Genomic DNA, 13,120 nt, shown 5'->3' with positions numbered 1-13,120 from the left:
AAAAAATGAATCGTCTATTAACAACTCCCGGACAATTGAATAATAAAAACAAACCCTAAGTACAAAAATTAATCATATCTTAAATCTGATTCAGATGATGGTCTTTTTGTTCTACCCCTATGATGACAAGGGTAGTTAGATGACTCTCTAAGAGCATGTCGTGCATCATCTAAGCCATAATGCGAATATCCTAATTTATTGTAGAATGTATAATCATAAACCATGTTCAATTCTTTAAGTTCTCCAAATATTAAGATAACCAATTCTTCTCCATATAGACTTAATAATCTAGGGTTTTAGAATAATTTAGGGTTTTAGATGTCACACATGAACTTTTGTATTTATTATTATTATTTTTTATTAAATAAAGATATGAATTCGGTTCTTGTAACTTTTGGAAAATCAAACAAATGATGAATATATACACAATGGGTGACTAAATGTGTATACACATAAAACATAAATGCTTAAGTATATACAAAAACAAAATACAAATAACTATATGTGTATAAAAGCAAAACATCAAAAAACGTCTACCGGTCATAATGATATTTTGTGAACAATCAAAACAAATTCAGTGACCATTTATATTCATAAAAAATAATAAGTGAATAAATATGTATAGAAACAAAATTATGTTAATTTTAATGAATATAAGTTCTTAAGTTGTTCTTTATCGCACAATTATTTTGAATCAAATCAATTCATTTGACATTAAAATATTGATTTCACATATCAGTTCAAAATGCAATAAGCAATAAAAAACTATTTCATTCATTATATATACATATAAATTTTAAACCCCCTTTATGAACAGTAAAAATAGCTTATTTTTCACTTTAGCCCCTAGACTTTTATGTTTGTGGGTTTTGTTAAGTTTAACCATTGGTCAAATTATTTTTACATCCCGGTTAATATCCGGTCAATTGGTTTTATTTTACTACGTGATCAATGTCTGGATTAGTGTCCTGCACATGTGTTATGTCCCCTTTTCCACCTCCCCTGCTCCCAATCAGATGCGTTTCTCACTCCCTTTTTTTCTATCCTTTACACCGACTCTTTCAGTTTTCATCTTTTTTTGCTCATGACACCCCCAACGACTTCTGAGATCGATTGACAATAGCCTTCTTCGATTCCGGCCATGTCGCAGTCGACCAGACCGACGACTATTTTAGCCGATTTAATTATTTGAATTTAATTATGACATTAGAAAAATTAAATTGTAATTTGGTTGGTTCAAATGATATTTGAATTTAGTCATGCTTACGTTACCATTCTCTCTTCTCCTTCCTTAAAATCAATTCAATACCCATTTTATGTTTGGTTAATTTAGATGAGATGATGTCGTTTGTTCTAGATACCTCACTGGCCTCCATGATACCTGAAAAATATATTTCGGTTATACATACCATAAATACTGAAGGTTTATAACCCTCGCAACACGGGGAAACCTTCTCTAGTTAAGTTTAAAATCAAACATTTCCTTATCACATGAAGTCATGCATATACAATTTCAACCATTCATCTTGAAATCTGTATGAACATTGACATGCATGTCGTAAGTTGAAGTAACTTGCATATATTAATTTTTATAAGATATAAGATTAATAGATTATAATTCAAAAACGATTTTAAATAAGATCTCGATTAAAAACTACATTACTCACGTTATATATATATATATATATATATATATATATATATATATATATATATATATATATATATATATATATATATATATATATATATATATATATATATATATATATATATATATGTTTTTTTTAAATCTTTTTTCTTACTAAAAAAATTGAATGCCGGATCATTTCAAACGTCAACAATATCGAATAGAAATACTGTTTTATGTAATAACACATTTTTTTTAACGACTGATTATTTCATTTTAAGTTTTTTTACTACATAATATAACTTGAGATAGTCGTGTTTCATATCGATAATCAATTGTATTTGTTATGCGTCCCACCTAACCAAAACCTGAATTCTAAACTTCACCACTGTCGAGTCATCTCATCGGATATTCCAAGGCGCCAAGCCACCAACCTTTGGCATCATCGCAGCTCTGTAAGTTTGTCTTCAATCTCTACAATTCACTTCATTCACAGTTCGAAATTTTCCCCAAACCTTTTGATCACTCGTAACCCTAATCCTCTTATCCAATTTTGCCAGTTCAACATGTCAATAACATTTCAAAACCTCGTTACCCGTCATTCACACGCTCGCATCTCCCTCAGATTAAACTCCCCCAATCTTAAGACCCCTAATTTCGATATCACAGTTCTTCCGCATTACCAAACCCTAAATACCCGACTGGTAATCCCTTTGAAGTTACGTTCGATTCATACGGAACGACATTCTTCGATAAGAGCCTTGGAATCAGATGGAGTTGTTGATAAACAATACATTGTTGCTGCTGATACATTCAATATCGATGCTTTTCTTTCTATAGCTGAATTCTTTTGCCTTGCTTCTTCTGCTGTTCTTTCGATCGGGTTTGTTATTAATTCAACGTTTTCGACTTCACAAAAACCTGTCTTGGAGTGGTTTGGGAACCGGGTGACAGTGTGGCAGTCTTTGTTGTTGGTGGTGGGGATTGTGATTGGTGCTACTATTAGGAGACGACAATGGAGGAGAATCTGTTTAGGGTTTAGTAAACCCGGATCTTCTGGGGTTAATTTGGTTGAGAGAATTGAGAAAGTGGAAGAGGATCTTCGAAACTCAGCTACCATTATTAGGGTTTTGTCAAGGCAGCTTGAGAAACTGGGAATTCGGTTTAGGGTCACGAGGAAGTCTATGAAGGAGCCCATTGCTCAGGTATGTGTCTTCTTGCTTACACCCAAAGTTATTATATGCCACAATGTTTGTATGATACTGCAATTTGTTATTTTTCAGTTCTAGAAATGCAAAATTTTGCTTTATTATGGATTAGAATACAGTGTTTCTTCCAAATCAAGAAACATGTAATGTTCTTGGTGTCTTTGTTGCAAAAATATTAAAGTTGCTTGTGTTTATAGGCTGCAGAATTGGCTCAAAAGAACTCTGAAGCCACTAGGGCACTTGCAATGCAAGAAGACATTCTGGAGAAAGAGCTTGCTGAAATTCAGAAAGTTCTGTTGGCAATGCAGGTTGGTGCTTCAGTTATTAACATTCTTTGCTGTCTGTTATCTGTTATCTGTTTCGTGTAAAATTGAGTTGTTGGGGTATTTATTGGCCATATTTTGAAATGCAGGATCAACAACAAAAGCAACTTGAACTCATCCTTGCCATTGCCAAAAGTGGGAAACTTTTTGACAACAGCAAACCAGTAGTAGCCCCTCAAGATCAGAAGAAAGCCGAAACTAGCCCCTTAACTGGAAAACCAGATGGAAAGAGATGAAAATTCAAACTTTTGGTAGCTAAAAAGAAAGCCAACAGTGTGATGAGGTTGCAAATTTGAAGCCATGGATCCTGAGTTAACACTGAAATATGGGTGCTTGATTTGTACATTTTGAGGCAGTTCAGAATTGGAGAAGGATAATGACTTTTTTACCCTTTCCCTTTTGTTAAAGAGGTACATTTTCCCAAATATGCATTGTCATCATACATATGATATTTTGTTGTAGAGAATCCTTACTCATAAAAAACTAATATCAATGGATATGTCAAACATTTAGTCGATTTTTTTTCTTCTTGTGTTTTTGGCATGACATTTAGTTTTCTTTGTTGCTTTGCTGTGTTAAGCCACTCGTTTTGATTTTGTATCAAAATGTTATACATTCTGATGTATGATTGTCCATCATGTTTATTATATATATATATATATATATATATATATATATATATATATATATATATATATATATATATATATATATATATATATATATATATATATATATATATATATATATATTGTATTCCAATTAGATGAAAGAATGTAATTGATTAATAATCAAATTTTCTGTTCCGCATTTTGTATGAATAATGCTTCTTGTATTTTGCGACATACATAAATACTTGGATGTGGTTACATTTCATATTGTTAAATAAGTGAGTGTAAATTTATTTACAAATATTATTTTACATTGTTTGATAAGTTAAAGTAAAGGAATGGAAGGAATTGAAAAAGAAAATCGATGATATTGAATTAATTGGGGAAGAAGAGCTTTTTCTTCAGCGGAAAGACTAGAGCGGAAGAATTGACAATCAAAATTCAAAACTCCTTGAGCTTTGACAACTTTATGAGATTGGACCTTAAACAAAAATTACGTTTGAAATAGGACATAAATGGCGACGAAAATATATGGTATGTATAAGATCTTTTAATCTTCCCTTTCTAGCTTCAATGGCGATAGAAAGCTAAAATTGATGATGCTTGAATTTGGTCACGGGCCATTAGTCCAATTCACAACTACTAGCCCACTAGCTACAAAATCATTTTCCGAAACTTAAATAAATATACAAAATAGTGTAATGGAATTGGAAAAGGAGAGTTTAACGAATTAAACAAACTATTGGATAATTTTTATTTTTCTGCAATAGGTGACTTTTGATTCGGTTGAGACTTGAGAGATAAGGGTTATTTTTACTTTTCTCACATGACTTTCAAAATCTACAGATAATTGTCTTCTGTATCAGAGATCTTGATACATATAAGCATATATTTTAAATACGCATAATGTTTTTCATGACAAGGCTATTGGTGATATATTTGTACAAGAACACATGAATTAAATATTCCACTCGGCTTATGTTTGAACATGTATTAAGTGTAAATGTCAGCGATTCTGGTTATATTAGTTCTAAAAGAAAGGGAAATAATTGATGTAAAAGATTAAATATAATTTTGCTTTAATACACATATGATTAAATTAACCGTAAGCTTCAAGATGACTACGTTTTTTTTTTAAATAATAACGATGGTTTTGATTTGTTGCTCATGATGGGAGTCAGGGTGTTGCATGTTGTTTAGGCAATTCAATTATTTAATTAAGGCTCAAACAGCTTTATTAATTGCAACAATTTGAACTAAATTAATGTTAATACTTGCTCTTGATTTTGACGTGATTGGCATAAAGTATAAACGATGACATCTGGTTTATAAACTAATCTCTAATTAATTACATATATTAAAAAAAAATATATTATGTTTCAAAGAATATTTATAAGATTCGTATAAAGTTCTCTCCATATGTCTGGACAAACCTTCATTTTTGCTAAATAGACTTGCGTTCTAAACAAATGATATTTAACACAAAGTTGTAAAATACAATCAATCAAATTTTAAACCTTTCGATTACTAAAATGCTAAGGGGTTGCTTTAGAAGTGCATTTTGAAATTTATTATAAGGCTTTGAGGATTTCAAGCCTCGTAAGAAACATTTGTATAGTTTAGGATTAGATAATAGAGCAAATTACATAAAAGATACTAAGATGTTTGTTTTTACAAAGACAAAAAGTCTATAATTTACGGATCACATCTGCAACCTCTATAGTTGAAAAGATGAACTAAACGTTTCCGGTCTGCAAGAATTAGACTATTTGTTTTTTAAAGTCTGTAGTCTGTTAAAATAAACTAAAATTTAAATAAACTATTTTTTTAAACTTATAATAGTTTTTCAATAAAATAGTTATAGTTTTAAAACACTAAAATGTTCCATTATATTCAAATTCTTTTCGGTTTCAATTTATTTAAGATATTCCACGTTGAAATCATACAAACTCTTAGTCTTTAATCGGTATTTGATTATTTTCTATAACAAAATCCTCTTTTGAACTTACTACTATTGTGACTTTATTATAAATAGTTAACAAATCTAAATCAAATTTTATATATTATTGTATATCATTTTCATTTTTCACAACTCTTTTTTATTAACTTTTTTTGTTGTGACATTATATTATGATTATTTTGTCACTCTAGATTATTTTTGTATTTTAATGATAATAGGATAATTAAGTCAAAAAAATGAAAGTAAAATGATATGAATTATCAGTTATATTTAATATTTATTTGTAGTTAAAAAGATGCCTTCAAACATTTTTTTTAATGTCTAAAGAAGTTACATAAAAGAGTCATTCAAATAAACAAAAGGGGCATTTGAACAAATAAATATTAATAGGAAAGGTGTTTTTTAATTACAGAAGATGTCTGATTAGGGTAGAAGACTATATAGTTTATATATGTGCCAAGAAGAGGATACACAAACTTTTTTAGGTCTGATGTCTTCTAAAAAAACAAATAGTTTGCAAATGATAATGTTTGTGTGTGGTCTGCATGATGTGACAAAAGAAGTCAAGAAGATCTGCAGATAAAAACAAATACCACCTAAGTTTATACAAAAATTTATTGACACAATGTTTTCTTTTTAAGTCACTAAGTTTATAATTTTGTTGCAAAATTAACCAATCAACTTGTAACACCCAGAATCAGAAAGGCCAAGAAAGGAAAGGAAAACCCTAAGTCAAAAGGGGGTCAACTCGTCGAGTCCAAGGAATGACTCGGCGAGTCGAAGCGGACTTTGTGTCGCAGATTAAGTGACCAACTCGGCGAGTCGGCGAGTGGACTCGACGAGTCTGGTCTGGGATGGGAAAGCCCTAATTCCGGGACTTGGTACCCTATTTAAGCATCTTATTCCCTTCCCTAGGGTTCATTACAATATCTCTCATCCAGAACCCCAAAACCCTAGCCACCCAATTTCATTTTTGGAGCTTTTGGTGAAGATTAAGGTCCATTGGAGTGGATTTTGAAGGCTTGGAAGAAAGGAGCAAGGAAGTAAGTGTAGATCCAGCCTTCATATCGATTTGGCAACTGTTAGAAGGTAAAAGTCTGGACCTTGATCTTTCAATCGATAGATTCCCTTTCTAGCTTGCTTTTGGTCACATTTGGAGCATTCCCAAGGTTAATCCGAGTATTAAACTCTTGAGGATGGATTTGGACAACATATCTGGACACTCTTGAGCTTTAAGAGCTCAGAGTTGCTGGCTTTATCCAGCTAAGATCCCATTTCATGACCTAGGTTTTCTTTGAAGCTTGGATTAAGTGTTTTAGCCCCATAACACCTTGCATGCACGTAAAGTTGGCAACTTTACGTGCAATGCTAGCATAAGGAGTCCAGATCTATGAGTTGGAGGTGTTGGGATGGACTATAATCGACAAATTAGAGATGTCACAAGATGGACTCGGCGAGTCGGGCCGCAAACCCAAGACCTTCTGTTTATGAGTCAGATCGGTGAGTGGGGTAGAGGAGGGCTTAGCCAGTCTGTGTCCATAATGGGCATGAAGATCATGGTACTCGACGAGTTCAAGGAGGAACTCGGCGAGTCCAAGGCAATATCCTTAGCTTATGAAGATGGACTTGACGAGTTGTTCTACAACTCGGCGAGTCGGTTGAAGATGGTCCCGAATGTTTAGTTGAAGGAGAACCTGTTGGGTTGTTGCTAGACTCGACGAGTAGAGTCAAGGTTGTGTTGGGATTTGAGGAGCATGGACTCGACGAGTTGGTAGAACAACCCGGCGAGTCGAGTCAACTGGAAGTTGACTTTGACCTTTGACTGTAACCTTGAGAAGGACCTTGACCAGAGTTGACCTAGTTGTCTTCGGGAGGACAGTTAGGCTAAGTGTTGCTATTGGTATTGTTAGCTCGGGGAGCTAGAGGAGCAGCAGTTCAGAGAGTTGTCGGATAACAGCTAGAGGGTTATTAGCGGAGTTCAACAGTGCAGGTGAGTTTCCCTTTGTGTGAATGGGTCTGCGGCCACAATGCTGGCCCATGTAGTTATGAGTAGGAAGACCCGGGGGTTAGCCCTAGGCACTGTTTGCTAGTATGATATTCAAGACCAAGGTCCAATGTCAGGCGGGTGCCCAAGGAATGGTTTGCATGATAGAGTATACTTGTTGTCTGTGTGATACTTATATGTGCCTGGTAGGGGGTGAGTGTGGGCGAGGTCCCGTATCTCATTATTAGCAGAGTATGGATGGGGTTCCATATCTCATTAGTAGCCGAGCAGGGGAAAGGCCCAAGTTAGGGAAGGAGTGAGTTTGGGCTGGGATCGTATCTCACTATCAGTAGGAGTGTGGACGGGGTTCCATGACTCATCAGTAGCAGGATATGGGCGGGGCCCAAAACAGGCGAGGCCTTAGTACATGAATGCAGTAGAGTAGTTATGGTTTATGTGTTATGCGAAATGTTATATGTGTGTATATGTTTTGCGGGCGGGGCCTAAGAGAAACAGATATGTACACCGAGCAGGGCTCGAAGCCAGGCGGGGCCTGTTGTAGCGGGCGAGGACCGAGGTAGCAGGCGAGGCCCGAGGTAGTGGGTGAGGCCCAGTATTGGCAGTATGTAGTTATGTGTATGGTATGTGGTAGGTTGGGGAACTCATTAAGCTTCGTGCTTACAGTTTTTAGTTTTGGTTTCAGGTACTTCCGGTAGCGGAGGGAAGAGCTCGGGATGATCACACGACACACACCATAGTTAGTCATCCTGGGATGTTTTACTCTGATAATGAGAACATGTTTTGAATTAACACTTTGATTTTATGTTAAGATTTATGTTATGGATTGACAATTGTGGTTTAAGTAACGTTTTAAAAAAATGAAATTTTTAGTCGTGATTTTTGGGTCATTACAGAACTAGTTTGTGTAACACCCGTTCCAGATATGAGTTAATTTATAAATGTTAAAACAACAATTGTTTTTTTGGGAGAAAACCATAATCCTTTGGCTTTGGTCCATATTTAAAGGACATGATGGCTAGGGTTTCGTGATCATTCAGCCTCCATCACCCTCTCAAGCTCAGAAAACTTAACCCTAACCTCTATTGCATTTGTGAACTCATTTTGGTATTTTTGTTGATCTTTGAAGGAGAAGGAAACCTTTGCTGTGCTAATTTACATTGCAAGCATCATCTACATCTTCTAACATATCTTCTAGACCTTGGTGAGTGTCCAAGACCCAACCTTTTCCGTTCTAAGTTGTTAGATCTCTAGATTTTGTCCATTTTCTTCATGTCTTGATGGGTTTGGGTGGTGAAATCTCATAAAGTTTGCAACTTTATGAATCTCTAGGCCATTTGGAGTATTTGGTGCTTTGGATCTGAAGAAGATGAGTTTTGGTAACATGCATGAGATTTTGATCATTAACCCTTGTTTTGACCTAATACGAGTTCAAAACATGCATTAGATATGCATGTATGAAAAACTCGAATTTTTATGTTAGTAATGGTGCTAGGGACCCCTCTGGACTTGTTTGGCAAGAGACCTTCAAGATTAAGTGCTTAATGATTAATCCATGTTGTGTTTTTGCCTTTTTTGGACCTATGAGTTGAGATCTTTATCTCTTGCAGGGTCCTAAGGGATGAAGTTGGAAACTTTATCCATTTAGACCATAGAATGGACCATATCTGAGTTTTAGAGCCCTTAGAATCGAAGAAAACGACTTAACCTGTAACAACCTGTCCCAAATCGTTCCCTAATCCGAGGTCGTAACCTGAAGACCGGTTATCATAAGGCTTATGGCCTTTGGTAAACAGAGAATTAGACCCTTTTGAGAGTGGAAAATGTACATTGGATGACCGGGAGTTCGGTTTGTGCTTTGGAGCCCAAAGGTATATTGGTAAAGTGTTACTTCGGGCATTTTATGAATTTTGGGGTTGAGTTCAGAAAGTTTTTGTAACGTCCCGAAAATCACAACGTAAATTGTTTTTTTGATTAATAAATTGTCAAAACATATCTTTCCCATGAAACCAGAGTAACTAAGTTCTAGCAAAACATCGACAAATCAGAGTAGTTCACAGAAGACGGAAACATGCGGTGTGTGCTCTACAATCATCCCGAGCCCTTCATTTGAAAACCGGAGCTCCTGAAACATAAACTGAAAACTGTAAGCACAAAGCTTAGTGAGTTCCCAAAAATACCATACAACATACAACCACAGATTATCATGCAACATACATATAGTTGTCATGGGCTCCCCCATGGTCTTTATCTGGAATGTCATGGGCTTCCCCTATGGTCTTTACCTGGAATGTCATGGGCTTTTCCCCCATGGTATGACATCCAATTTCCATGGGCTCCCTCCGGGATCATCGATACAAGTATAACAGAGACAAGACATTGGTGCCTTCGACCCATGGATATAATGAGAAGACTCACCTCAAGCGAAAGACGAACCAACAACCGATTCTGCTATGAACTGGCACTAAAAACTGAACCAAAACCCCAAAGGTAAACCCCATCAATACATAAGTCTAAACCCAAGCACTAGGCCCATTAATGACCCAACTAACTAGGCCCATAATTGGCCCAAGCCTATTGGGCCCAATCAAGGCCCAACTCTTTTGGACCCACTAAGTTCCAATTCACCATCCAAGGCCCATTAGGGCAAGCCCAGCAAGGCAAACCCATCCAGAAGTCCATTACTCTAAAATCCTTAGTCCATTATGAGACTAAACCAAAAGATAAGTCCAAGATCAATAATCGTCGAAAGCCCAATTATGACCCACTTATGTCCCACTTTTCCAAATTGGGCCCAAACCTTTGCAATGGGCCTTACTCTAAAGCCCGATAATTTCCTTAGTCTAAAAGCCACCTTTCAGATGGCCCACAAAGGCCCATAACAACTTGGTCCAAGAAATGGCCTAAACCGAGGCCCACAAATGCGAAGTCCATTCTGACTGAGTATGTAGGGCGTACTCAGTTGTACGTTGTGTGTACACGCTTGATGGCTTGTACGCTGCATGTACAGGCTAGTACGCCCATTGTACTCCTCTATTCAGCCCACTTTTGCCATTAAGCACTTAATGCTTAGCCTAAAGGTCCAAACCACAGAACCGAGTCCTAAATAATGTCTAGACCCATAAAGTCACTTACTTGGTGACTTTGCATGCCCCAAATGAACCCAAACTCAAAATATAACATTCTACTTTCATGAAAATGGCCCTAACTCATGCATGGATGGATCTAGACCTCTAAAATGGCAACTTTATGACTCAAGGACCAAAATAACACGAAAAGTGGCAACTCTAAGCTTCAGAAACGATATGAACTCATAAGATCTCATCAATGGGACCAAAAGGGTTCATAAACCCCAACCAAAAGAGATCTAAGCTAAGAAGCATCAAGTTCAAGACTTTATACCTCAAATAAGTGCTAAATGATGATAGGGTTTTGGATCTATAAGCCTTCACTCCTCTAATGAAGCTTCAAGGATGACCACCTTCCTTCAAAGCACCAAAATCCATCTTAAAATGACCTTCTAAGCTCAAAATACACAAGCATGGAATTAGGGTTCGAGTGTAGGGTAAGGAGGACAAAGAGGCTGATAAAATGAGAGTTTTAAGTCGATAAGGATGCTTAAATAGTGGCCAACCCCGGAAATTAGGGTTTTCAAGATCTTAATGTACGCCCCACGTAAACCTATGTACGCCCAACGTACATCTCCGGATCCTTGATCAATACCCTCGCATTAGTACGCTAAGCGTACCACTTGGTACCCCCCGCGTACTCGCTTCACCGCTTGTACGCTAAGCGTACCTTGTTGTACGCCCCACATACTGCTTAACCCTTAGCTCTAAATGCTCCAAAGATCATAACTCCTTCGTTATAAACCCGATTCCGACAATCCTTATATCCATGAAAAGGTAACTAGAAGCTCTACACTTCAATCAACTCATACCCGCCTTACCATATCCCGAACGAACATCCCTTTCCATAGAAGCCTGAGCTGACAAATTAGCGAAGTACCCTTTAACTCCAAAACACAAACTGAATACTTGAATCATCTGATATACATCATGATGGGTTATGAGCATATCTACATTCCTATGTGATCATGCAACCCTAATTGCTTTGGATCTAAGTTTTTCACTAATTGAACATGCAAATTGAATACCAAAGCAATAACCCTTAGATCTAGCATAAAATTTCGAAAATCATGTATAACTTAGGGTTAGAAGATTACCTTACTTGTTATGTACTAATAACAAGAACAACCTTGAAGATCCTTGACTCTTGAAAGCTTAGTGCCCCAAATGTTGCACCTCTGATGGTTTACAAACACCCAATACAATAAGATGAGAAGAGAGAGGATGAGGCACTCTATGATTTTCCGCTATGCTAGGGTTAGCTTCCAGTGCCCAAAAATTCAAGGAATAACCCTCCTTAAATACTTGTGGTTTCTAGGGTTTTCAGGTGGAAACCTTAATTTCCTTAAGTCACTTTTTAACAATGTGGTGTAATATAAAAAAATGAAAGTAAATGGGTATGAATTAACAGTTATATTTGATATTTATTGTATTTTTTTATAGTAAAAAAATAAATATTACAAAAAATAGGCCTTTGAACAAATTTTTTTAATATATAAAGATGTTACATAAAAGAGTCATTCGAATAAACAAAAGAGGCATTTGAACAAAAAAAATTAATGGGAAAGGTGTTTTTTTAGTGCTAGAAGATATCTGACAGGTTAGAAGACTGTAGTTCAAATCTGTGCCAGGATACACAAACCTTTTTAGTTTTAATGTCTTCTAAAAAACAAATAGTCTGCAAAGGATAAGGTTTGTGTGTGGTCTGCATGATGCAAACAAAATAGGTCAAGAATATTTGCTGACAAAAAACAAACACCACCTAAGTTTATACAAAAAATTATTGACACAATGTTTTCTTTTTTCTCAAATAAGTCACTAATTATAAGTTTATAATTTAGTTGTAAAATTAACCAATCAACTAGTTTGCTTCAAGTGTTTCATGTTTCTCACTTGCTGATTAAGCAAAAAGCTAATGTGGCTTCCAAATCTGATTTGAGTTGACAAACATTTGGGTTAAATTGAACCCTTACATAGATATGTACCCACTTCCATTATGTCTTCTTCATTTTTCTCTCTCATGAAATCATGATTTTCTGCAATGACTTCCCAAGGTCGCAGAAGTGATTCATCATTCCAGAATGATGTAAGCAAGGCAAGGAGATTATCCACAATAACATTTCCTATAGGAAACATTCACTAATTTGCTTACGCCACTCTCAGATGATGAACCACTTGAGCGACATTGAAAAACCATTGCACAAAATCTTGATTTTATCAGAAGAAAAGAAGAATAACTAAGGGAAAGTGAGTACGAA

General features: G+C 35.7%; 1 protein-coding gene across 1 annotated transcript; it reads left to right on the top strand.

The window, feature by feature from the left end:
* The first annotated feature begins 1,938 nt into the window (after nucleotides 1–1,938).
* Nucleotides 1,939–3,678, top strand: LOC111883405 (uncharacterized). Its single transcript, XM_023879734.2, has 4 exons — nucleotides 1,939–2,085; nucleotides 2,191–2,835; nucleotides 3,036–3,146; nucleotides 3,251–3,678. The coding sequence occupies exons 2-4, from the start codon at nucleotides 2,197–2,199 to the stop codon at nucleotides 3,395–3,397; spliced, it is 897 nt and encodes a 298-aa protein (XP_023735502.1). The 5' UTR covers nucleotides 1,939–2,085; nucleotides 2,191–2,196; the 3' UTR covers nucleotides 3,398–3,678.
* Nucleotides 3,679–13,120: the final 9,442 nt, after the last annotated feature.

This window comes from Lactuca sativa, chromosome 2 (assembly GCF_002870075.4).
Source record: "Lactuca sativa cultivar Salinas chromosome 2, Lsat_Salinas_v11, whole genome shotgun sequence".
Taxonomy (NCBI): Eukaryota; Viridiplantae; Streptophyta; class Magnoliopsida; order Asterales; family Asteraceae; genus Lactuca; species Lactuca sativa.
Note: the sequence above shows the minus strand (reverse complement) of the source record. Positions and strands in the feature narration are given on the sequence as shown.

Bases quoted from the DNA above. Each gene is read 5' to 3' on its own strand.
- LOC111883405 (XM_023879734.2), top strand. From the start codon at position 2,197: ATGTCAATAACATTTCAAAACCTCGTTACCCGTCATTCACACGCTCGC. The intron at 2,836-3,035 runs GTATGTGTCTTC...TTGTGTTTATAG, and splicing joins TGAAGGAGCCCATTGCTCAG to GCTGCAGAATTGGCTCAAAA. The intron at 3,147-3,250 runs GTTGGTGCTTCA...TTTGAAATGCAG, and splicing joins AAGTTCTGTTGGCAATGCAG to GATCAACAACAAAAGCAACT.